We start from the raw sequence: 26,997 nt of genomic DNA on the forward strand, positions 1-26,997 counted from the left end.
CTTCTAAGTCATCTCAGAAGCATTCAGAGCACATGAAGACTGTGAGTTGGAAGTCACTGGGTGATTGCTATCTGTGGCAGACGTTAGAATGACGTTGTACTAACACACAAAAATTATTAGGAGAGGATGGACAGACTCACAGACATGCTGATCTTATAAGGTCAGTTTCCCTATAGGAAGGTAGGCTAAAAATTAAAAGTTAACTGTACTTAAAATAATAATAATAATTCGCTAATTGCCTGTGTTTTGGGATTTCTGCACACTTCCCAGATGCTACGTGTCTGGAGCATAACACATACTCCAGAATGAATTGTTGCTCACTTCTGAAATGTTGGTAAGTCAAACAGCCTGCATTGTACCCCTGTCTAAACCCTTGCAAAATGCTCACTTTAGTAAATCATCTGTGATACTGCTAATCATTAAAACCATGGCTGGGCAACTCTGGACTTTTGAGGGCCACAAACAATTTTCATGTTTAGGGCAACCAAAATATGCAAACTATGGTTCTTACTTATTACATGTAAGGATATATCATGAATATTCTTTGTAGGAGTTCTGAAAAGTGAACCAATGTCTGGGGCCTTGAGGATCAAAGTTTGCAGTCCCTATTAATACCATTAGCTGTGCCCCAACACTGTTATTAGTGCGCTGCCAACCTGTGGTGGGCATTGAACAAACTTGAATTGTATTTGGTTTTCATTGTATTAACCCTGTTTATTCCTTTTTAAAAATGTTGTTTTGTTTCATTTCTGAATTTAACACTTGCTTGATCGTTTTCGCACCTGCTAAATCACTTTCAAGCATGCTAAAACCATTAAACACAGAAACAAAACAAAATAATGTGTGTATTTAGGATGGGAAATGACACAAAACAAAACAAAAACAAAAAAAAGGTATCGCTGAGATTTTCCTGTTTAAAAACAGCCCATCTGTAATCACCTCCAAACTTTCACAAGAGCGGTAGAAAGAATCCTACAGCCCTTGCAGGCGAGAGTCACTTATTGCTGGGTGAGACACTCACGTCGCAAAAAACCCTCCAAAAAACGGGATAAAAATAAGAGGAGGAGCAGCTCCTTCTTCCAGGAAATAAAGTGAGTTTTGAATCTTGAGTTAAAAAGATGTGAGATCAGACAGCAGATTGAAAATGGAAGAGGAAACATCCCCCAAGAACTTGGAGTGAAAGCAAACAAGGGCTACAGTGCCTTGTGAGCAAGCGGAAAGAGGTTTGCAGCATTGGGATTTACCGTCACTAGGGTATATTCACAGTTGCCATCAAACAGAAAGCGCTGCCCGTCAAAGGTGTTGATGTGACCTTCCCCGTACAGTACGCAGGTGGAGGCGCAGTGCACGTTCTCTTCACAGTTCCATCGGCCCTCCCCGCAGGTGCTAGAGAAGGAGAGAGGCACAGCGTCTTGCAAAGTCGGTTTAGGCAGGTGTGTTACAAGGCCCCTGAAGTCGCCATTTTATGAGGATATATTGAGAGCAATTTTCAAAAGGGCTCTGGCCGGCTAACTGGCTTTCAAAATTGTGCCCCACTGGGGACGTTCCTAGGGGGAGCGTTCAGGATCAGGGAGCAAATTATACCCCATAGCCCGGGCCATGGAAGTAGCAAAGGCAAGGTATGCAGATACCTCAGTACCTGTATAACTTGAGCACATTTTCAGATTTGCTTGCGATGTGGATAAAAAAAGTACTTAACATACCTTGCTGCTATGTGGCTTACTAAAAACTGCAGTTATAATCGAAATATTTATTAAAGAAGCAAAAATACACAAAAAGATCAGATCACTAACGGCCTGTTATTTAATCCCCCATATAAATATAAATATTTATTTATTTATTTATTTAAACATATTCAGCCCGATACTGTAAAACTGCGGGAGAGCGGACGAACGCCCGCTCTCCCGGCGCTCGCACCGGCCGTTTGCCGGTGCGAGCTATCCAGTATGCTCCAGCATGCAAATTAGGCGACGCGGTGCAAACGAGGGAAAGGAGGCGCTAGGGACACTAGCGCGTCCCTAGCGCCTCCTTTTGGCCTGGAGCGGCGGCTGTCAGCAGGTTTGACAGCCGACGCTCAATTTTGCCGGCGTCGGTTCTCGAGCCCGCTGACAGCCACGGGCTCGGAAACCGGACGCCGGCAAAATTGAGCGTCCGGTTTTCAGCCCGACAGCCGTGGGCCAAATTCAAATTTATTTTTTTTTTTTTTTACTTTTTTTTACTTTAGGGACCTCCGACTTAATATCGCTATGATATTAAGTCGGAGGGTGCACAGAAAAGCAGTTTTTACTGCTTTTCTGTGCACTTTCCTGGCGCCGGACGAAATTAGCGCCGACCTTTGGGTCGGCACTAATTTCTTAGAGTAAAATGTGCGGCTTGGCTGCACATTTTACTTACTGGATCCCGCGCGCATACCTAATAGGGCCATCAACATGCATTTGCATGTTGAGGGCGCTATTAGGTTCCGCGGGTGGGCCGCGTGTTTTCCTCCCCTTACTGAATAAGGGGTAAGGGAAAACACGCGTCCAGAGCAGGCTGACAGTGCGCTCCGACGGAGCACACTTTACTGTATCGACCTGATTGTTTGTTACCGAATAGTACTGGTACCACCTATGTAAATTATGATCCATATTCACTTTGATATTGGTGCACTATTGTAAACCGTTATGATGGTAAATAACTTAATGACGGTATATAAAAACTCGTAAATAAATAAATAAATAAATACGCATAAAAAAATGGGTTGCAGGCATGGCTGAGCCTTGCGCGCGCCACGCCCATCTTCAAAGGGGCCCGGCCATGCACGTAACCCCCATTACAGGCCGAAGTGCCGGGCCCAGATAAAGGGGCGGGGAGGGGCGGGCCTGGAGGTGGCCAGTACAGCGGCCATTTGCCACTGTACCGGGGAAGGGACTGCTGGCGTGCACAAAGTTTTATGCACATAAATATCTTTGAAAATTACTCCCAATATTAGCATTTCAACTAAATGTAAGGTTGGGGTGAAAGGTCCCATGGTTTACATAACTATGCAATAAAAGATATTGTACAAAATATCCACAAATATAGCAGCAATCATATAGCCTATACAATTCTAAAATGGTTTAAATTTTACCAAAGGCATACATTTGGCATTATGCAAATGTGTGCACACTGAGTTGTGCAAATCTTGCAGAGGAATCTTTGCACTTTGGGGTCTGTATAGCCAAAATACAATTATTTCAAGATCTCCTCAAAAGGTAGTGCAAGAAGAGCCTGAAAAGTGAGAGTGGATGCACGCAGTCTATGACCAAGTACTCACCAACTCTGACAGTCCTTCTGGATCACCTGTCCATCCTCATACAGGTGACCACTAAATTCACAGGAACAGTTCTCAGGCATCACGCAGTTGCCATCCAAATTCTCATACAATCCATTGGGACAAACGCACCCAGACTGGCATTTGCTAGGTACCTGGAAAGACAGGTGGGCATAGCAAGCATGGCCCTATGTGAGCATCTTTTCCTAGCCAATATCTCTTTGTATAGCATTTTTGTTTTCTACATTTTGATACACTTCATCCCGCTAAAAGTTAAGAACAGCTAAAATGCAAGTGGGACTCCTCCCAAGACTTGCCAGCTAGGACACAGGGTGCCAGCCTCTGGCCAAAGGATCTTTTTTTTTATGGGCCTTCCGGTTGACCTTTCTGTCTTCTCGTCTTCCATTCTCTTCAACTTTATAGAACTGCATGCCACACTTGTGTAATGGAGGTGCTACGCTTTCACAGCTACGACAGCCCAATGGCCAGAAAAAACTCTATTTTAAATTTTTCTTGATGGAGAACATGCATCTCCTCTACTCAAGAAGGACAGTTTCCATGAAAACAGAAGTTCTCTAGAATCAAACAGCTATTTTTCCATAGCTCCCTCCAAACTGTGTACCAACCTCAAAGGGTAAATCCTTAATTCTGCTGAATGTTCAAGCAATGGGAGTAAGAAGCAAGAACAGAATGATCCAGTGCTGGGGTTTTCAGTCCCAATATGGCAGTTATAATTCTGAACCTATCTCATTTCATAATGCTTTCACATTGGGTATAAAAAAACTAGAAGTAAGCCAAATTGTTTCTAATGATCGAGAGATACCATAGATGACTCCCATTCCTCCAACTTGGGTCCTGCACACAGGGCTGGCACAACCATTAGGAGGTTGCACCTGAAGTGCACCTGAAGTGGGTGGGGCACTGTCGGGATACGTGAGGGTGCGCTATTTTCAAAATGGCAAAGGAGGCGTGAGAGAGAGCGCGAGCACTGTAAGAGGGAGAACATGACTATATATATTTACTGCTGTATGGGGGCCCCCTTTGGATTTTTTAGGGGGGTGGTGTTACACTGGTCTGCCTTGGGTGCTATAGACCCTTGCACTGGCCCTGCCTGCATAGTGCATCAATTTGCCTAATCTTGGAAACTGGATGCTTGCAATATATTTTATTAGTTGGCTGTATCTTAAGGGGGTCCTCTGAAGACATTGTTACCCTCAGATATGCAACTCACACAGACAATTCCAGTAGCTCGCATCTGGCAGGTGGGGGCACAAGCTGCTCCTTTGTCTTGTGACATCACTTCACATCCCTTGAATATTTTAGGAGCACTGCACATTACTAGAAAGAAAATGGGAAATAACAAGGAATTACTGACTAAAAGGAATGTATGGGGAAAACTCCAAAATGAGGGGGAATTACTATCAAAGGCCTCTAGCAGAGAATACAGATTAGAGGTGAACACCTCCTGGGATGCGTAAGTGTAAGAGGGTGATATGTGATGCTACTTGTTTTGAAAGATGACTGTGCACAAAGAACACAGAAGAGGTGGTTCACTCTGTTTGCTGTTCATCTCACTCTTGAGTTTACTAGGTCTCATGTGGTCTTGGAAGGAAGAGATGTAATATTTTGCTTCTGATACTGTGAAATGGGCAAGTTACATAAATATGGAGCATTATCTAGAGTTTGGGGAGGGGGAGAAACAATATAGATATAAAAAAAAGGGGAAAGAATGAACTACAACAAAAGAGAGAGGCAGCTGGGGTTATGTGGGATGGTACAGGAAGGGAAATACAACAGTAGAAAAAAGGTGCAGTGCTTGACTTATAGAAAGTGTTGCCTCATTTTCTGTCTGTTGAAGAAACCTACAAATCATGCCCGATTTCGGAGCGGCCTCGGAGGGAACGGAGGCAGGCTGCGCGCCGACCCTGGATTTTATAACATGCACGCGGCAGCGCACGCATGTTATAAAATCGGGCGTAGGTTTGTTCGCACCGGGTTGAGCGAACAAATCTACGCCCGCACATAACTTTAAAAATCTACCCCAATGTCTATTTGACAAACTTTCTTGCTTACAAGCTTTGGGGTACATTTTAGAAAACAGCGCACACGTGTACTTTTGTTCGTGCACCAGGCACAAAAGAAAGTACGCTGGATTTTATAAGATACGCGCGGGTATAAAATCCGGGGTCGGTGCACGCAAGGGGTTGCACATTTGTGCACTTTGCGTGCGCCGAGCCCTGCACGCACTGCCCGTTCCCTCCAAGGCCGCTCTAAAATCGAAGCGGCCTCGGAGGAACGTTCCTTCCACCCCCCCCCCGCACCTTCCCCTCCCTTCCCCTACCTAACCCACCCCCCTGGTCCTATCTAAAACCCCCCTTACCGTTATTGTAAAAGTTATGCCTGACTCTGGCAGGCGTAACTCGCGCGTGCCAACTCCCGACCCAGGGGCTGTTTCGGAGGCCTCGGCCACGCCCCCGGAACATCCCCAGGCTGGCACCATGCCCCCGACATGCCCCCCTAGCGAAGCCCCGGGACTTACACGTGTCCCGGTGCTTGTGCGCACTGCCGAGCCTATGCAAAATAGGCTCGGCGCGCGCAGGGGCGTTTTAAAAGGGTTACGCGCATAACCCTTTTAAAATCTACCCCTTTATTTCTTTGCCACACTCAATTCCCTCCTCAAACTTTTGTTACCTCCCTCTCTCTTCTCTCTCTATCCAGACTATGGCTGACTACTTCCATGACAAGATTCACAAAATTAGTCTTGAGTTCTCAACCAGGTCGCATCTACCTCTATTTCTGTGGATAACACTATAATCCTCCCAATCCTCTCAGCCCGTAACCTTGGAGTTATCTTCGACTCCCCTCTCTCTTTCTCTACACATATCCAAAATCTGTGCCTTTCTTTCTCAGCATGCTGTTAATTCACTCTTTCATTATATCCTGCTTACACTATTGCAACCTGCTCTTCACAGGTCTCCCAGTGAGCCATCTCTTTCCACTACAATCCATCCAAAATTCAGCTGCACAAATTCGCTACCCATACAATCTCTCTTCTCAAGTCACTATATTGGCTCTATCCATTCTTGTATACAATTCAAGCTCTTCTTGCTCACCTACAAGAGCCTTCATTCTTCAGTTCCTTACTACCTCTCTTCTCTTATCTCTCTCTATATCACTCATAGTGCACTCCTGCCAATTTCTGACTTCATGTTTTCCACCTGGCGGTACCATATGCTTGGAATAAACTTCCTGAGCTGGTGCATCATGCTCCCTGCCTTGCCTTCTTCAAATCCAATCTAAAAACCCACCTTATTGAGGAAGCTTTTAAATCTTAATGCCTGATTGTCCTGCTTACTGCCTCATTAAATAATTTTTAACCCTTGTCTTTACAAATGACATTTCTTTTTTGTCCTGAATATTTCCTTGTTTAGTAGTAAGCTCTATTGAGAAGAGATTGTCTTTTTTTTTTTTTTTTTTTACAGTGCTGGGTAGTGTCAAGCAGTGCTAGAGAAGTGTTTAGTAGTAGTAAATCCTTAGACTTTCACCTCTTTTCCTTCTTAGCACTCTTAGGAGTGCTGAGTGCTCAGATCCCCAAAAGGGAAGGGATGCTGGATAAAGCAGTGGTACTACAATTAGTAGCCAGCCTAAGAGCCGCCCTGGCTATGCCCCAGGCTTTGCTGTATTTTGCCCTTTTCCACAGAAGATTGGTGTAGTGGCTGGACAAGCAATAAATGGTGCTGTAACCTACCTCCTACTACAAGAGATAATTGTGCTTCCTGAGCTGGCAAAAGGACTAGAAACAGAAAACCCCAAATGCTTCACATCATAGTTTTGGGCTGGCAATGTTTCAGGGAGCCCCTAGATTTTGAAACCAGGCAGAGCTAAGTGGCCAAGATATGCCAGTGCTTGGGGGCGACTGGTCCTGAATAGGATGGGCAGAATGGAGGAGAGCTCGGAGTTAGATAAAAAGAAGGAAAACATAGAATCCATACTTTCCACATCTGCTGCCTGGCCAATGCAGTTCAGCTTCCCATCAGTACAAAAACTAAAAGGACAAAACATGTACCACTCAGTATGAACACTAATAAATCACTGTCCAAAACATAGAACAACACCTTAAAGTAATCATAGCTTACATACTGACTTTCACTGTGCTATACTTTAGAATGCAGCACCTAGACTAGAAATGTTTCTCCTGAAGTGGCTTTTAATACTCATTCAAAGAATTTACTGTCCTGCTTTATGTATTGAGATGATAGCATGGTAGAATACAAACTATACAAAATTGTGATTTCCCCCTCCTTCCCTGCTCTGGTTCCACCATGAGGGCCCTGAGGTTTCCCTGCACCACCAGCTTCCATGCTCAGTTCAATCGCAGAGAATGGGTGTCAGCTGCCTATTGAGCCAACTGACCGATTTTTCCATCCTCCATAGCACGTAAATCCCCTAAAATAATAGACCTTACCTTCTCCCTCCAATGTCATCTGGGGGAGACTTTTTAGCTAACCTTGCTGCGGTGGTGGATCACTTCCAGGCAGGTTGCTCCCGAAAGTGAAAAACTAAGACGGTCGCCCATTTAAGAGTTCCTTCAGGAGGAACCGGGAGACTGGGGATTAGTTACGTTGGGTGGGCTGAAGGTATTGTAGTATGGCTGGATGGCCTACTTTAGTATTAAATGGATATTTTGTTAGCTGGTTTATGGCTTAGCTTGTCTAGTAAGAGTATTGTTTTTTTAAATTGTTTCCAGATTACTGATATATTGATCTATTAATTGTTTTGATATACTGATGTTTTTATTCATGTATAATTTTTTTTTACATTTTAGATTAATGATGTATTGATGTATGTTCATAATTGTATTTTGATTTTTTGAACTAATTTGGGTTGTACTTTGGTACAAGGGGAAGGTAGTCTAGAAAAATACATTAACATAAAGGCTGGCTACCAAGTTTAGTTGTATTAAAGTGCACTACTGTTCTCCATAAACGTGCATAAAGGTGGTGTTTATCACAGGTATTATTGGTTGATGTTAATGACATGCAAATGTAGCACATTACTGTAGACACTAAAGTACATGAATACATGCAGACAATGGTCCTGATTTTCAAAAGCTTTTACACATACAAATTGGGTTTTACAAATGCAAATACACTTTACATATGTAAGTGGGCTTTTGAAAATTGCTATAATATATGCCATTGAATTGTCAATAAGAAGTACTTGTGTTAAGTGCACTTAACACGGGTAAGTGGCTTTTGAAAATTGCTATGATATGTTACATTTACATGTGTAACTCCTTTGAACATTCACTTGTAAATCACAAAATCTAAACTCTCTCCCTGAAGTATAGATTCATTAATGCATCTATGAAGTATCATGTACACACATGTTTTCGCCATGTTACGAGATAAGCTATTTTACCTAGATTTGTCTCTTATTACTGCATTAGCATAGATTTCATTTTGATGCTATCACAAAGGTGAGCCGTTTTCAATGGATAGGAAGCTCTAGAACGAAGGGGGTCATGTGATGAGGGTACACGGGGATAGATTCAGGAGTAATCTTAGGAAATATTTCTTTACAGAGAGGGTGGTGGAGACAAAAAACAGTATCGGAATTCAAGAAAGCAGGGGATCCCTATGGAAGGGATGAGAATTATAATGCTAAATTAATTGGATGGATGGATAGATTGGATGGGCCAGACAGTCTTTTTCTGTTATGTATCTATGTTCCTAACTTGTTTGTGTGCTAACAGCGCTGTTAATGTCTGTAAACTAGCCTGCATGCATTAACAGCCCTTTTAATGCCCATTAACTACTTGTGAGAGTTTAATGCACATTAATGTTTGTGAAAGTGTGAAAATGTAGTGCATTGGCCTCTTAGTTTCTGACTTGCATTTCAGCATTCAAAGGGGGAGATGAGAGAAAAGTAATTATCATCACGCAGGTGAGCCACCAAATGCATAGGAAGATAAATGGGTTAATTGTCAAATGGGTTTTCAAAGAAGTGAGCCAACTTGACCTGTTGGGGGTCAAACCTTTCTCTCTCAGAATGGCAAATTTCATTAAGTGGCCATGTTCATCCTTTCAAACAATGAGTATTCTCAGGAGCATGGTGAGGCTAGGGAGGGGTGAAGGGGGAATGGCATTCCCCTATATTTTCCAAGATACCTGGGGTATTTTTGTACCCGTGTCAGCTTTAGCCAGCTAGCTTCTCTTTGAAAGTTCACTAGAACTGGCATGGGTTCAAAAGCATCTGCCTCTCTTGCTGCTGCTTGGGCAGCTTTCCAGCAATTGCCCTGAAAAGGACTCGTCTATAGTAAGTGTGAGAGCAGGACTTACAGACACTGCTTCACAGAGATCTGCTGACTCCTGCTTCACTTCATTTACACAAGACCCCCAGTCTTTCCCCGAGAGTAGGGTATCTCATGCCCCCAGCCAAGCCGGCTCAGTTTGTGTTGAAACACTCACCAGGTTTGCCCGTTGTATGATGTTGGTTGACTGGGAAGAATAATCTTGCCATCTTCCAGGTAGCAGGGACATTGGGACTTGGGGACGCATATTTTCCTGTGATCCAGGTACAGCCCATCGGGACAGTTGCAGCCATCGACGGTGATGCTGCCATGGGAACACTCCAGGTTCTGGCCGAGCAGTGACAGGCAGGTGCGCCCACAGGCCCGGCTGCTGTAACTGAAAGTCTGGTTGCCGGTGCAGGTGATTTCTAGAAAAAACAGCCAGTTGATGATTCATTGTGTTTCATGCTATTTTATTTTTTTCCAGTGGTCTTTTCCATCATCAGCTAATGAAAATCCTCAAAATGAAATGCGTTGTCCTATTTTAACTCTTATCATTTAAATAGCGCTACAAGATGTTCACAGCACTGGGCAGAGGCACGAGATACAGAAGAGAATCTTTATTTACGACAGAAATTGGTTAATATGAAGAAGGGTACAATCAGGGAGAATCAAGGTTTAAGTTTTAAAAGCAGCTTCACACAGGGAAGAAGGGGGGAGTTTTAGGATTTGATTATGTATAGAAAACTGAACTAGGTAAAATATTCAAAAATATAAATGAACAATTCTACCACATTTCCCAAAAATGTAGTGCTGCTTCATAAATTCCACAGTGAGACTTCCCTATCACTAACAGTTAGTCTATGGGTCTCTACTAAACTTTTTAATACGTTTTTGAAAGTGCAGTAAAAATACAAAATGCAATATCTTGTTAATCCAAATAACTGTTTTCCCATCAGACCCGACGCGGTTTGACTATGGCCTGAGAGGGAGCATGGCGCGCCAGCTCAGGAAGGCCGTTCAGAAGGTGCAAAGCGTGAGGTGAGAGTTGGATGATGAGGAAGAGGGCATGGATAAATGCTTCTTGCCTTCTGCTTTATATTTTTAATTCTGCTAAGATTCTGTGATTCATGAGGCTGCTTCTGCTTTGTTTCCAGTAGGATGCAGAGACACAAAAATTAGTGCTAGGCAAGGCAGCTTGGATGAAATTACAACCCAAAGGGCTGGGATAGAGTCAGCCAAGCAATTCAGTCTCCTTGCCTCCCTTTTTCTGGGGATGTACTAGGAAACTTTAACAGAATCACCCATTTCGCTTCATTTTACTTTTATAATAAAATGAAAGAAAAATGAACAACATCTTGTTTTCCTTTGTTTTGTTAAAAACAATAGATGATCACTGTCAATACAAAGCCCCCAGCTCAGGTCCTCTCCTGCAAAGTGTGGCACATAGGGAAAAACATTGAAACCGCAGTTACACAATTTTAAGTTCCATAGTAAAAATTATCACCCAGGAAAGGGACCTAGGGTTACTGTGGACAAAAGTTGAAATCCTTGGCTCAGTGTCTGGTGGCAGTCAAAAAAGCAAATAGAATGCTAGGAATTATTAGAAAAGGAATAGAGAATAAAATGGACAATGCCATAATGCCTCTGTATTGCTCCAGTGTGCAACTACACTTAAAGTACTTTGTGCAATTCTGGTCACTATATCTCAAAAAAAGATTTGACAGAACTAGAAAAGGTACAGAGAAGGGTGACCAAAATAATAAAAAGGATGGAATGGCTCCCTAATGAGGAAAGGCTAAAGAGGTTAGGGCTCTTCAGCTTGGAAAAGAGATGTCTAAAGGGTGATATGATAGTGATTGAGAAAATGAGTAGAGTGGAATGGATAAATGCAACTTGGTTGTTTATTGTTTCAAAATATAAAAAGACAAGGGGGCACACAATGAAGTTACTGAGTAGCACATTTAAAACAAGATGGAGAAAATATTTTTTTATTCAACACACAATTAAGTTCTGGAATGCTTTGTTGGAGGATGTAGAAAAGGCAATTAAGATAGCTCGGTTTAAAAATGGTTTGGACAAGTTCCTGAAGAAAAAGTCCATAATCTGTCATTAAGAAGGAAGACTTGGGGAAAGCCATTGCTTATCAATGGGCATACGTTGCATGGAATCTCACTACTATTTGGGATCCCGCCAGGTACTTGGGATGTGGCTTGACCACTGATGGAAAAGATGTTGGGCTTGATGGATCCTTGATCTGATCTAAAAATGGCAGTTCTGGTGTTCCTCAGCCTTGGCAGACCCACTTTATTCACAGGGCAGGGGTATTCCCCATTTGCTTCTTCCCCACAGCTGCTGCTATCACAAATGTTGATGGACCCAGGCCAGCACCATTTTATATGGCATCAATTTACAATGGTGCTGGCCTCAGTCTGCCGGCACGACTTGCGATAACAGCAGCTGTGGGCAAGCAGCCACCCAAGATCCTTCCTGCCCCAGAAGAAATTGTTAATAAGAGGGTAAGAGGATTGGGGCATGGGTGGGAGGTTAGGAAGGATCAGGGGAAGACCTGGGGGGGGGGGGGAGGGGTTTTTTTTGGTGGCAGTGGTGACCTTCTTTCAACTTTTTTTTTTTTAAGAAATAAAGCAAATATAAGGACCCCCCCCCAAAAGAAAAATGAAATGAAATGAAATGAAATGCATAACCTGTCTGCACAGTCTCCTTTTGGGGGTGAAACAAAGTGAATGGAACCCTGCTCATGAGCCGGACGGTGCATGCAAAGGGCAGCTCCAGGCAGGGTCGGCCCTGGAGCCAGGGGCAGGACCAAAAACACATTTTCAAAACCAGCTACAATTTTGAGGAGCCAGGAGCAATAATTTCCCCTCCTGATCTAACCTAACCTTTCTCTGTGCTTTTTTGTGCCTTATTAAATCTATTTGACTCTTTTTGCTTAGTGTTTCTTTAACTGTTTATTTTTAATCATTTGCTTTTCGTTTCTTTTCCCCCAAACCCTTTTCCTTCCTTCACTTGGGCTTCCTCCCTTGCCAGCCTCTCTCTCTCTCTCTCTCTCTCAGTGCAGCCCGACAGCAGGGGGCTGGGCTGCAACTCTGGCTCCTCGGTGTGGCATGGGCTACTCTGAGCCTTGGCATTGGCTTGTGTGTGTGGAGCTGCCACCGGTGCTCCACTCGGGGCAGGACCTGGGCTGAATCAACATTTTATTCGGAACATGCAGAGATTTGTGCTGTCTTCAGCGACTTCAAATCTGTGAATATTTGCATAAATCTGAACCCATACAAGTAAATCCATATTTTCCCTATAACCCCCCCCCCCCCCCCAATAAAATCATTGTCAGGTTTGAACTGGGTCAGAGAGGCCTCTAATTATCCATGTAATTTTTATTCACATGCTCCCAGATCTGAATCTTATTTGAAAAAAAAAAAAGTTAAAGGAGGTTCACCCAGACCTGAGACAGAGACCAAGTGATGGGCAGAGCAGAATGAGGTATACGACTGAAAAATGGAGATGACATGTTAAAGGAATCCTTGTCTGAATGTGATCCAAATAAGGGCAATGATGTCATAAGTCAGCCATTTCATATACGTCATTTCCTGCTACCAACAAACTTGGTCGGCGGGTCTCCTTTAAAGCCCGCAGTTTTTCCCGCGTTTACTTGTCATTCAGCGGCACAAATCACAGCAAGGCTGTACAGTTGCAGTACACGTACGTTTTTTACATCTTTGCACCGGAGTGGCATTTTTCTATACTTTCAAGAGACTTTGATACTTTTTAGTTGTTAATTCAAAGAAGTTTAGCGCGATGTCCGACTGTAGACCTCAGTGCAGAGGTATACTACTTCTTAAAAGACACTCTTTCACGTTGTCTGCACATTTCCAGCCTTCTAATATTTGTTTTGTCGGCATAATAAGGAGGATATAACCAATTTGTGTTACTTATTGCAGCACTCACAGCAAATGTTTTTCAGCGTTTTGAATGACCTCAGCCTCTGCTATACAGTAAGTCTCCCGACTCCAGCTCTCAGCCTATTGTTGGTTCATTAGCCTTCGGCAATGTTCAGAACTCTGTTTTGCTTTGTCTTTCCACACAGAATTTTCCTACCAGCACACTGCCTCCCTGAAGTTCCCTGAGGAAGGAGTTGGAAACTCCGAAACACTGTAGTGTTGGAGCAAGCACTTCAGGAATTGAAAAATATTCATTTACTGTCTGGTGGAACAAGCTAAGTGCAAACATTAGTAGTTTTTACACAGTGTTTGCCCTGTCCATTTTCAGCAACCTATGATTATACAAGCCCAGTGCTTTAAGGGCTTGATTCAAATAAGCCATTAGCAATTGTGGCCATTCATGACGGTTGCTAGAAAACATCATAGATTGAGTTCTATTAATAGCTGAATATTGTACATTTTGTTATTTCTGATTTTCAGCTACCTTGAGTGTTTATAAGTTCTATAGTCATAGGATAGGCCAGACTTCTGCTGCTCTAGCCAGGCTCTCCTTCCTGTCCAAGCCCAGAGGCTTGCTGAGGTCACCTACCACAGCTGGAAACGTTCGACCTCCAGTCAGGAAGGATAACATCCTTGGATGCACAGGCCTGTGCATAGGTGCTCAGGGCAGAGCAAAGGAAATCAAAGGTGTTCTCGTAATTACAGGCTTCATACAAGCATCTCTGAAATGAGAGCAAAAGAGTCATGACAGTGGGAAGGCAGAATTCCCTCAGAAACTTCTTGCCTATATTTAATGGCCAGGTAACTATTTTATTTAAAATATTTGTACTCACACTCTCCAGAAGGTTGGGGCAGGGTACAAGTTAACATACATAATATTAAACACAGAACATAAAACAATCCAATATCATAACATGCAAAGATCAGAAAAGCGAAGAGAAAGGAATACACTCAGGCAATGCAGCAAAGGAATCAAAATAGTTTCTTGCTTTTGAAAACATCATTTGAAGTTATTAGCCATTTAGTTCAAAAGCCTACTTAAATAGGTGAATTTTTAAAGCCGCCTTGAATATTTTGGTACCTTGTATGTTCTAGACAAAGGCAGGGAGGAAATTCCAAAATACAGGCCTGGCAGAGGTGAAGGTCCTTTCTCATGTTTCAGACAGATGTGCTAATTTTGGGAATGGGTTATCCAATAAGCCTTGATTCGAGCACCGAAGAGTCCTTATAGAGGCATTCCTTCTGAGAACTGAATTTATCCAGGGAGCACAGATATTATTTAATAAATTAGATTATGAGGGCCAGTTTATATTGTATTTGCAACATATGGGCAACCAATGGAGCCACTGTGATACTGGAGTCACATGATCATGGATGTTAGAGCCTGATAAATAATACAAGCTGCCGCATTTTGGATAATCTGCAATAGTCAAGGGGTAGTCCAATGTATAAAGAATTGCAGTAATCTAATTCAGTTAATAATGATTGCAAAACTGTACAAAAACATGTGGGATCGATTAATCAGTGGCTTGAGATGGTATAACAGGTGCAGTTTTTCACAAGAGGCCCTTACAACTGATTTAATATGTGGCCTATCTGGCTCCAGGTAACATGGAACAGGTAAGCCAGTCCTGGTTTCCTAACGCTTCTGCCAACATTTCTCATAGTACAAATTCCTAGAATACTTTTTAAAATGGAATTGAAAACCCAGCACTGACTCATTTATCCATATGCTCTACCGATGGCTACTTAAATGTACTAATAATGCAGATTAATGGTCATGCCATTGCTGATCGGATCGCTGCCCTGTACTGCCTTTATCATACTGTGGCCGATCCATTTTACAAGCAGCACGCCTGACTCTGCAATCACACCTGGAAGCTGCAGCAGATGAAACAGTACAGGCTCCTCACTGGAGCTGCAGTCCCTGTCCTACCAAGTCTGAAACCAGTTCTTACCATAGCATCAGATTTAATACTGAGGGAAAGGTCTTGGCTTTCTTCCTCACTTTCAGGTATGAGTTTCTTAATATATCAATGTCCGTGCGGCTAGAGGTTAGAACACAGCGCTACGCACACTGTTAACTTTAGCAAGTTATAACTATTCAAACTATTTGTTCATTTTGTAAGTTATTTAATGTAAAAATCTCTTTTATTCTTTTAAGTTATTTTATTCTTTTATGTTGTCTATTTAATTATGAATGTACTTTGTAACCCGCCCGAACATCAGAGGGCAAGGGCAATAAATACTTTTAAATAAATAAATACATGATAAGGCAGAGCCTTTGCAACCATATGATATAACTAGGTTAACCTCGCCCCATTCTGGGCATGGGGGCACACAGGGAGGGCCATGGACCTTGCAAGGTCCAATGACCATCCCGAGCCTTAGGGCTTGTTCTACTCATGGGGGGAGGGGCTTTTCTGCACACCACTTTCCAAGTTGTTGCTCCAATAAAGAGACAGATGGAGGAGGAGGGTTAGGAATAGGGAGAGAGATGGTGAAGGGCGTCTGCATAGTAGGCTTCAGAAGCAAAGGGAGTCGGAGACGTGTGAAGGAGCAGCTGTGGCAATTGGGGAAGCAGGGAGACGCAGTGATCCGTTGTGCAAATTTTTGTGGGCTTCATTTGTACTATTATGAATCCATCAGTTAATTTCCCAATGATGGCTACTCTTGCTTTTAAAGGCATTTTTACCCCTCATGACTTTGAGCAGAGGCCACGGGTGCAAGAGTGGATGTCTCTGAACACGGCAGCACAATGGGCTTGCTGTCTGCATCGCTAATACAGCACGTCGAGACAGTGTGCCTCAGAGAGCAGCTATCAGATGCATCACCTACCAAGTAAAACGGTTCTGGGTCCACGCTGTTGTGGCAATTCTTAAACACATTATTCCTGTCGGTCAGGTATGAACAGTGGGTCTCTGCGCAGATTTCTACACAAAGGGGAAAGATAGTCGTTAGTTTATTCCAGTTATAGTGCCAACACAGAGCATGACGAAGGGAAGCCAGGCTTTGAATGTTCAGTATTTTATTCTCAGATTAATTCCCTTTACATTTATGAAGCCAATATCTCTAACCATTCTGTCTTTTTTTTTTTTTTACAGTACACGTAGCTGATTTAGATTCTGACTTAAGACTGAGAAAAAACATATAAAATTGTAAAAAAAAAAAAAAAAAAAAGTCCCTGTAATTTTTTTAAATTGAAATTAGCATCTGCACCAAATTTCAGGTTTGTGCAGAAATTCATGTATGCAGACCTTCCCTTTGTACTGTTTTAAAATAATGCAAGTATTGCCACAGGCATAAATTTGGTGCTAGTCAGTATCTTTTGCAAAGAAAATCATGCCTGCTAAAAAGATGCACATATAGAGGTAGGTTTTAAAAGAGATGCGTGGGTGTCCATGTGCGTGCGGTTCCCAGTGCGCGCACATGGCCGCGCCGATTTTATAATGTGCGCGGTGACACGCACACGTTATAAAATACAATACCCGTGTGCATGTGCACGTCCAATTTTGTATCAGTGCGCACGGGTTGTGCGCGCGTGGGAGGGGAGATTTTTTAAAGTATGCGCAGTGACGTGATTGGGCCTTTGCCCAGTTCCCTCCAAGTTTGCTCCAATTAAGGAGCAGACTGGGAGGGAAAGTTCCTATCCCTCTACTTACCCTTCCTCCCTTTCCCCCCTCTCCACCCTGACCCCTAAACCCTATCAACCCTATTTTTTTTTGTTTAACAACTTACCTTCTCTAAGGAGCAGAGCTGTTTTTGGAGAACTTTGAGGTCTTAGTAACAGGGTAAATGACGGCAGATAAAGACCGAAGGTCCATCCAGATTGCCCAGCAAGCTGCCACAGTTAGCAGCTGCCGCTCTGTGCAGCTTACTCCCCTGCCCACTGTCAAGGGTAGTAACTTCCGCTCCATGCAGTTTATTCCCTTATCTACTGTAAAGGGTAGTAACTGCCACTCCATACAGGTTACCCCCGTGTCTTCTATTAAGGGTAGTAACTGCCACCATGCAGCTTACCCCCATGCAGAAGTCATACTCCTTCCTACTATAGAGCTATTTCTGCATAGACAGGGATGCCTGGAATGCACTAGCAGACAAGGTGGTGAAGACGAGAATGATAATGGAATTAAAAAAGGGCATGGGATAAGCACTGTGGATTCCTACAGGCTAGAAGATGGAAATGAAAAACCTATATTAACTCCACTATTAGCCCTACTGTCATATTATACCATTCTGAACATTCCCCCTTGTAGGACATTTTCTGCCTCCTATCTGTTAAAAAGGAGGCAATCCACTTCAGTACAGTGCCTACAATTCCATATTCATGTAAGCTAACTTTTTATCAAGAGGCACTGTATTGAAGGTGGATGCAACATCTAGCTACACCCAATATCCCTGACTTCTTATGCTCTAATGCACAATATATATCATCTAAAAGTGATAATAACAGAATGTCTGTACCACGGTTTCTCCGAAAATCAAATTGTTGGTTATCATAAATGCCATGGTCCAATACAAAATTATCCAATTATTTTAGTAGCCACTGTTCTAAAATCTTACATAAGGTACAGAGATTAGTTATTGGCCGATAATTTGTCAGTAATTCTAGGGATACTGAGGCATTTGTTTTTAATCAGTTTAACCACAGCCTGTTTAAAGACACCTGGGACTCCACCATTAGACAAGGATACATTCAATATCTTTACTAGACAATCCTGAAATACTGCAAATTTATTCTTAATCAATAAAAATCTACAGGGGTCTAAAGGACTGGCAGAGGCTCTAAATAGTGAAATTTTTCTTCTAATCCCATCTCACTGATCTCTACTATCCCAGTAAGACCCCTTTGATAGCTGTAAGACTCTTCCCTACTATCAATATGAGTTTTAACAATCTGGGCTTGCAAATTCTGCAACTTATTTAAAAAAATTGCCAATGCTGCAAAGTTAGGTCTATTAACTACAATATCTTTCCTCAACATAGCCCCTTTTACCAAAGAGAATAATTCCAATGGTCTATTTATGGACTCTCTCAATCATTTCGCAAAATACTTTCTCTTTGACAGATTCACTGCTATTTTATATTCAGCTAAAGCTCTCCTGTAATTACTTTTTTCAACATTAGATTTAATCTTACTCCATTTTTCTCTAATTTCATTACATTTTTTCCTGTGCACCACTAATGCTTTAGAAAACCATGGACCCACATACTTCCATATTTTTCCTAACCACTTTCTTCACTGCTTTACTATAAATCTTTTAAAGCTCAAACTCTACCAATTAACAGCTGCATCTGGAGAACTTAAAACCACTCTCTCCCTAACCTTCTCCCACAAAACAAGCATCTGATCAACAACTGGTTCACTCTTAACCTTTTTAAAAACATAATCCTCATTATCACATAATAAATCTACTTGCCATTTAAACCTTAACAGGTGGTGATCTGTCCAAGGAAGACCAATATTTTCAACCATAAATATGGTCTTTTGGTGGGCAATATCATCTGTTATCACAATATAATCCAAAACAAATTAGAAATTTGTAAATTAGAAATTTGCAAATTAGAAACAGATGAAAAATTCTTAACTCATGCATTAAAGAAATATCACCTTGCATTACTCTGCAGTTCTTGGCATTGAAATCTAGCTCTCAAACTTTTCATCACTCTTCAGACTTTCTTAAAATGTTTTTCATTCGCTCTACTCCTTCAGGTATGGTCACGCTGTTGCAGATCTTAGTATTATCCACAAACAGACCATCTTTTCTTTCTAACCCCTCAGCAATGACACTCACAAAGACATTGAACATAACCAGTCCCAAAACCGATCCTTGAAAGACTCCACTTAACAATGTTCTCTCTTCTGAGTAGGTTCCATTTACCATTACAGACTGTCTCCTGTCAGTCAACCAGTTTGTAATGTTGGCACCCATTCCTAGGCTTCTCATTTTATTTATGAGCCTCCTATGTGGGATTGTATCAAAAGTTTTGCTAAAATCCAGATAAACCATATTGAGTGCTCTTCCTTGATTTAAGTGTCTCATAACCCAATAAAAAAATCATTCAGATTTGTTTGAAAGGACCTTCCTCTGGTGAAACCATGTTGCTTCAGGTCAAGCAATCCCTCAGATTGTAGATAGTTCACTAACCTATCTTTTAGAGGTCTCCCTTGATTTTCCCACCACCGAGGTAAGGCTAACTGGCCTGTAGTTTCCAGCCTCCTCCCTGCTACCACCTTTCTGAAGTGAGAGCACAATTGTTCTTCTCCAGTCTTGTGGCACTACCCCGGCTTCCAGGGATCTACTGAAGAGGTCTTTCAGTAAACCAGCCAGCACATCTCTTAGCCTCCTTAGCATCCTGGAATGTACCTCGTCCGACTCCACAGCCCTGTCCACTTTCAGTTTTCTTCCCATATATTCTCTTCTGTAAATAGGGTTGCGTCTACCCCACTCACATTTGAGTTTTTGTCAAGCAGCACTGGTTCTTCTCCAGGATTTTGTTTAATATTTCTGCTAGTCCTCCACACATTGCTCCTTCTCTCCTTTCAATTTTACAAAAACCACCTCTGGCCTTCCTCCTCTCACTGATATATCTGAAAAATGATTTGTCTCCTTGCTTGACCTCTTTGGCAATCCTTTTTTCCGCTTTGCACTTTGCTTTCCTGATTTCTTTCCTCGTCTCCTTCAATTTCACCAGATATTCTTCCCTGTACTCCTCTTTTTGGAATCCCTTGTATTTCTTGAATGCTGGTCATTGAGCCTTTAGTTTTTTAGCCACCTCCTTTGAGAACTAAATAGGTTTATGTTTCCTCTTACTTTTGCTTATTTTTCTTACATAGAGATTTGTTGCTATCCTTCCTGCAGTTGCAACCTCAACCAGGGCTACAGCAGCTTCTCCCATGCAATATCTTTTGATGGACTGCATAGAGCATCACCAGGACAAACACCGATCCCAACTCCAAAACTACAGAGTGCTCATAGAAGGAGATCAAATGCAAGTAACCTTAGGAATCATGGCCGGCAGATTACCCTCCCTGCTGAAATGCACTGAGGGAAAGATACACTGAGATAGGCAGTTTATAAATATTCACCAAATAAATAAATAAATAATAAATGTGATTCATTGCCAGGCTGAGGCACTAGATGATGCCAGCCACACTCTTCCTTGCAGATGCTCCTGGCTGAATGTCATGTAAAGGTATGGGTCTGGCATCTTAGCCTCCAGGATGATGCAATCGCCTCCCTGCTTCAAATCATATTAACATACTAACATAGTAGCTAGAAGAAAAGGACCAATTAGCCCATCCAGTCTGTCTCATTTTTTGTCATCTACACTACCAACGCCATATGCCAGTCACCAGCCATAAGAATGTGACCTCCTGTAAGATATCCTTCTTATCCAAGACCATTTTTGTTTTCTTCCTTAATGCTCTGTTCTGAGTAGCTGAGCATGAAAATTCCCCTATTTTGTTCATACCCACACACCTCTCCTCCCCTTATTTAACCAAAAATCCACCAATACCTGTGTGACTTTTGCCTGAACATCTGGCTTCCTAGATCCCCATGGCCTTTCCAGATGGCTCATATAGCCAACTAGTTAGACCTTGCTACATAAGTACTTGTGTTTCCACTGGAACTTCTGTTTTCACTATACTTGCAGCCTGCTAGACAGAGCCAGCTGCAAATTCTTCCGCCATCTCTTCACTTTTTTCCAACTAAGGATTCTTTGTGTATACAGTAACCCAGTTGTTGAGAAGGGCATAGGATAAGTTGCAAAAAAGTGGAGAGATGGCGGAAGAATTTGCAGCTAGTACTGTGTCTAGCAGGCTGCACTTTCCTCCTCTTCCTTTTCTATGTCCTCGGCAGACACCTGAGATGTGTGCTTTTGTTCTGGCTTTTCTTTCACCTCTTCTTTTTGGTCCAGATGCTTAACACCGACAAGCAGCCTACGATCCAGGCTTGCTTTTATACAATTTTGGAGGAAAGGGACAAAGACTGCGAAAAGGAAGAGAACTGAGCAGGCTCAGTTTAGCATCCACATGTATTTAGCTTTCCAAGATCTACGTAATGTACCCACACTTTTAATTTTTACCCAATTGCATGCTGAAACATTTTCAGCCTGAATTTTATTGCATAGGCCCCAAAGTGAACAATAGAAGAACAAGACTGGAAAGATATACTCAATGGAATACACAAGATTTCCAAGGGCTTTCTTTACGCTGAGTGCTAAAGATAGCATACCGTCGTCAGTGGCAGCTTTCACCTTCTACTCCAATTGCAATAGGGAACAGGAACAAGTTAAAAACAAAAAAAAAAGGTTCCAGGTTAGCAACCTGGCAGAAAATCAACATAACCTTGCTCTTTGGCTGTTCCTGTTCATGCACACCTGCAAGACAACCCAAAGAGGAGGAGCTACAGGTTTTGCTTACGGTTCTTTTGGCTGAGAGAGCAGGGGTTGATATCCCTGTTCTGGGCTGGTTTGCAGTTGGCTTCTGCCCTCCAGGAGTCTACAAAGTAGGTTGCAGTTCCCTCAGAGATGCCCGAGCTGGTCATGAAGTCGTCTGTTGTTGCCCCATTGAAATTGCCACATAGCCCTGAACAGAGAAAAAAAACAAACAGTAGAAAAGGAACATCAGCTGGTTGTTCGATCATTGTCTCTGTAAATCTAACAACATTATTTGCATTGTAAAATAATTTTCGTGCTCTTATTTGAGATATGTGCTATCGCATTGGAGTGCTATGTTGTATGCGCCCTGGGTACTTTTTTTGGCAGAGGGTGACATATAAATGGAAACTGAAGTTATAGGACGTGCACTGCACATATCTGGGACGGTGGTGCTGAATAGAAGGTGGTGCTGCGAGGCACACAAGCAATTTTGTTCATGTGCACCTGTTAGGGGAAATTACCCGGGTCGTTTCTTTTTGAAAATTGCCCGCTATTTCCATGGGTAGATTTGTACCTGCTATTTGTGAGTGGGAGGTGGGGATCACCCCAACAGTGCATGTACATTTGAAAATGCTAATGTACAAACTCTGTTTACTCCGCTGACTGGAAAATGCTCCCCTCATGCCTCTTTTTAGCACAGCTGAAGGTATGTGCATTGGGAAAGCCCACGTGAACTTTTAGTCATGGTGGGGGGAGAGCACAATTTTTTCATCCGGGCAATCTGCCTGGGTAAATTGGTCCAAAAATCATCCTCATTGGCGGCAATGTTCCATTTCCCTGTGGAGCTTGCAAATCTGTGGATACTTTATAGTCTCGGGGATTCAAGCTTCTTTTCTTTTTTTCCAAGTATCTTCATTATATAACAGAATTGAGCAGAAAAAATAAGAAAGAGATGAAATAAGAACACAGTCATATATGACTCAAGAAACCTAATGAGTGAATGTGTCCATGTTAATCTACCTGTTTTCATATTGCTCAGATCTTACCCAAACTATTATGTTTAATAGCCACAGCTGCTTCAGATCTATATAGCCTCCAAATGTATTCTATCACTAATTTACATCTAGTAAATTATGACCTTTCCAATTGCACGGAATCGTTTTATTCGAGCAGATGTTTGGCTGTTAATTTATATGCATGACTGAGATCACTATCTGAAAGGATAGATCACCGTCTAAATGTAAGATGGATTTAACTATCTTCTGTGCACCGACCAAAAGGGTAAGGTATTATTAGAATAAAAGAGCATCTGGGTGACTATGTCAGTGTTGTTAAAGGCCAGCAGCATTTATCAGAATTAACCAATCTTGCCTTCAATAATTTTACAGGAGTCCAAACAGCGCAATGCAACACACAGTGCACATACTGAGTTAAAGGAAAACTCCTCGCAGAATATCTTCACAGGGAAACTCCTGTAGAATTTCCCATTGAAAATTCAACTTGCAAAATCCATAAGTACAAAATGACCCATGCCTGTCCTATGTGTGTGGGTTGCATACATGGGGGGAAAGTATGTGCAGAGATTTAAAATAAGCAAAGCTCCACATGTACATTTATTCTTCTGACCTCTCGCCACTTTTCCTGGTGGGTAAAAGTGCAAACGCTGTAAAACAGTACACAGTCACTTCTATTCTTACAGAGGCATGAGGGCAGCATGCAAAGAACGAGGGAGCTATCCAGCTAGATCCGTGGGGATGACTACCGCAAGCCACACAGGGGTAAAGGCAACGGCCTGTTATCATGAGACAAGTTTGTTTACTCATGGAATTTGCACCTATCTGGGCAAATCAACATTCCCCTTTTACAAGCAGGCAGCAAATATACGTTTAATATTCAATTAAATTCTCTTTATCTGTGAATAAGACTGCAGACTCACTGCTCAGTCACTACACTGCAGGTAGGAGGAGGACTAGCCTAGTGGTTAGAGCAGAAGGAATAGCCTAGTGGTTAGAGCAGTGGGCTACAAACCAGGAGAGCAGGGTTTGAGTCCCGCTGTCATTCCTTGTGACCTTGGGCAAGTCACTTTACCCTCCATTGCCTGAGGTACAAACTTAGAATTGTAAGCCCTCTGGGGATAGGGAAGTACCTGAATGTAAACCGATGTGATATCTCAGATTGAATGTCAGTATATAGAAAATAAATAAGGTAAACAGTTGAATATTTAACTATATCTTTGTTAAACTGTTAATACCCTGCAGGCAAGTTCAGAATTTATACCTCACTTACAGAGCAGGCTCACTAATAGACATTCACTATCAGGTGAAATTTTAAAGGGCCAGGGCGTGCCAAATCTAGGAGATATGCAAATATGCGGGGCTGGTGTGCGGCGAGCGGATTTTAAAAGCCGCCCGAGTATGCGCCTATCTCCTACTGTGTGCACAAATGAAAAATTCCAAAAAAGGGGTGGGCATGGACATTTCTGGATTTCATTTTCAAATTTGCACCTAAATAATTACGTGCACAGGTGCACACTGTGGACCCCGGCTACATAGCTTTATTTCTGCTATGGAGGACGGGTAAGTAATAAAATAAAGATAAATAGACCAGCAGAGTTTTAAGGGACGGGGCTAACAGTGGAGAAGGGAGGCTATTAAACTAGGGGGGTTTGGAATTCTATCCCCAACCTGGGCAAACAGGGAACGAACTGGGAAAACTGGTAATGGCATCGGCATGCATGTCTATTAAAAAAAAAAACAACAAACAACCCACTTATGCGGTAGAGGCGGCATTTGTGTACATAGGCACGCGTCCACTTAAAGTTTCATACACGTGTGCACATTCAGATTATTTTATAACATGCGTGCATATATGCACATATGTAATAAAATGGCTGGCCCCTTGCATAGGCCGTCCTGTGGACTTTGTTCCTGGGAGACCAATTAGAAATTGCTCCCTTGGATTGTAATTTTCAAAGGTTTAACTCAGGTCAAATGGCCTGACTGAAAATTGCCCCCCTCAGAAGCTGGTGAAAGTCCGCACAGCTTCTATGACCACAGGGGAATAAAAAGATGTTTAGGATGGGGGGGAAGAAAATGTTGTGTGTGTGTGTGCATTGCTTTTCCAATGTATTGTACGCGCTCTATTTTGCCCTTCCTCTGCCACCCGCACAAAGAACAGTGCAAAGCATGCGGACGCTTTTAAAGCACGGTCTTTACACTTGCTCATTTTCAAAGGGAAAGAACGCAGAGAGTTCCGCTATGAAAATCTGCAGGAAGTCCACATGTTAAAGTCAGAAGCTGCAGTGCCATGAAGGATGAGAACCCCCAGCCCCCCGCACCAGTGTCAGCTCCATGCGTTCTAAAAGCCATATCGCAGGCAGAACCACCCAACCAGTTTACCTCTCTCTATAAAACCTAAAGGCTAAAAGTCAGAAAAGATAGTATACACACTTTTAATTCATGGGACATCAGTGCCTTGTCTTCCCACTACAAGATCATACACTACAACATCTTAAAAAGTAAGACCCTCTGCGCGTTCCCGTGATGCATCTCTTGGGGTATGAGCCTTATTGCCAAAACAGGTCTTGTTATAGACACGGACCTCTCTTTGAAAATAGGACCCTTATAGAGGTCTTAAAATGCTCAATCCAGGGTTTGGTTTTAAGGCACACCCACCACACTATATTATTAAAAGCACATGGGGTATGGAAAGCAGAGATCCTGACATGCACAGAGGTAAATGAAAATAGAAAAGATCAGTCACCACAGGTGATTGATCAATGGCCGAGACGTGGCAAAGCGTACCAAAAGGCCCATCCTTAAAGAAGCTAAATCCAGCTGTGTCTCTTTTCAGTGCCACCAAAAATGATACCTTTTTTATTTTTTTTAAATATCTACACAACTTGTCTGGATTTCATCCAGTGTTGAACCAGAGAGAGCCTGGGTCCTTACCCGAGGTCTGTCCTTGAAAACTGAGTGAAACCGTTATGTGGACGGTGAAAACGGGCTGCCGCTGAATCACCATGTACATCCCATAGTTAGAGTACAGGACTGTGTGAGTGGAAGACTCTCGGATGACCACAATGTCGCCTGAGAAGACAGAGGAACAATATGTTAGTTTATTTATCTGTAACATGCCATGTCACTAAAGATGCTTAAGGCATGGGATAACACAACTTGAATTTACAGTCAGGCCAAACTCTTTCAGAAGTCTGCCACAAGTCAGTATACTGAGAAATGTTTGTTGCAAAAAATGCTGACTTTTACCTCACCTTTTGCTGAAACATAAAGTGACCAATCTAAGAACATCTTCAATCTGAGCTCATCAGTTAGAAAGCTCCTTGTATAATTAGAAACACAGAACTGTGACGGCAGAAAAAGAGCATACGGCCTATTTAGGCTGCTTTCTGTTTGGTTGGCATTTTTGCACACAGCAGAGAGGTGTGCAGGAGAAAATATAAAAAACTTCCACTTTTCATTCTTTTAAAAATTGCCTGTTGTGTGCTTGTTTTAACTTGGTTATTAGATTAACATAACACTCTGAGTCAGAACTATTTGTATGTATAGATTTACTGACTAGGAAATGTATAGAAAAAATGATTAAATGCCTCGTAAGTCACTTTCCTGGCTCAGTTGTGAAACTGTGTGCCTTTCGTACAAAGCTTTCTTTTCCTTGTTAGGCAAATAAAAAAACAAATGTGCAAGCAAAACCTTCTGTAAAAAAGCAATGCAACCCTTTTTCCCCCAAAGAGCTTACTTCAAGAATTGTGTGCAAAGTTCTCACCAAGGTTTTGCACAAGTTTTCAGCTGCACACATTTTTGCCATGTTCCCTTCCTGAAGCTGCAGCAATCCTAAAATCCTACTGCAAAATTATGCAGAAACCCTGACTTTTGCCAGCTGCTGTCACATTTTTTTTGACCCATCTATGCCCAATCTTTAAATCTGACCCAGAGAATGAGTCGATTTAATACCCAGGAGAAAACAGCACCTCCATGACGCACTGCTGCCTGTCGTAGATCCCCTCCCTGCCACACCGTCCCTGCTAATCCTTGAGGTATTTTGTATCCCTT

The 26,997-nt window shown here is 42.3% G+C and overlaps 1 protein-coding gene across 1 annotated transcript in view; it reads right to left on the reverse strand.

Annotated features, from left to right (window-relative positions):
* Nucleotides 1–26,997, reverse strand: part of LOC115079490 (mucin-6-like) — a 150,397-nt gene that overhangs the window by 78,876 nt on the left and 44,524 nt on the right. The window contains exons 11-19 of the mRNA XM_029583114.1: nt 25,879–26,016; nt 21,972–22,136; nt 16,382–16,476; nt 14,133–14,265; nt 9,763–10,012; nt 7,285–7,337; nt 4,524–4,630; nt 3,296–3,447; nt 1,245–1,386 (exon numbers count right to left, since the gene is read on the reverse strand). Coding sequence (XP_029438974.1) covers nt 1,245–1,386; nt 3,296–3,447; nt 4,524–4,630; nt 7,285–7,337; nt 9,763–10,012; nt 14,133–14,265; nt 16,382–16,476; nt 21,972–22,136; nt 25,879–26,016 — 1,235 coding nt within the window. The remainder of the gene's footprint in view (nt 1–1,244; nt 1,387–3,295; nt 3,448–4,523; nt 4,631–7,284; nt 7,338–9,762; nt 10,013–14,132; nt 14,266–16,381; nt 16,477–21,971; nt 22,137–25,878; nt 26,017–26,997) is intronic.

Source organism: Rhinatrema bivittatum, chromosome 17, assembly GCF_901001135.1.
Source record: "Rhinatrema bivittatum chromosome 17, aRhiBiv1.1, whole genome shotgun sequence".
Classification (NCBI taxonomy): domain Eukaryota; kingdom Metazoa; phylum Chordata; class Amphibia; order Gymnophiona; family Rhinatrematidae; genus Rhinatrema; species Rhinatrema bivittatum.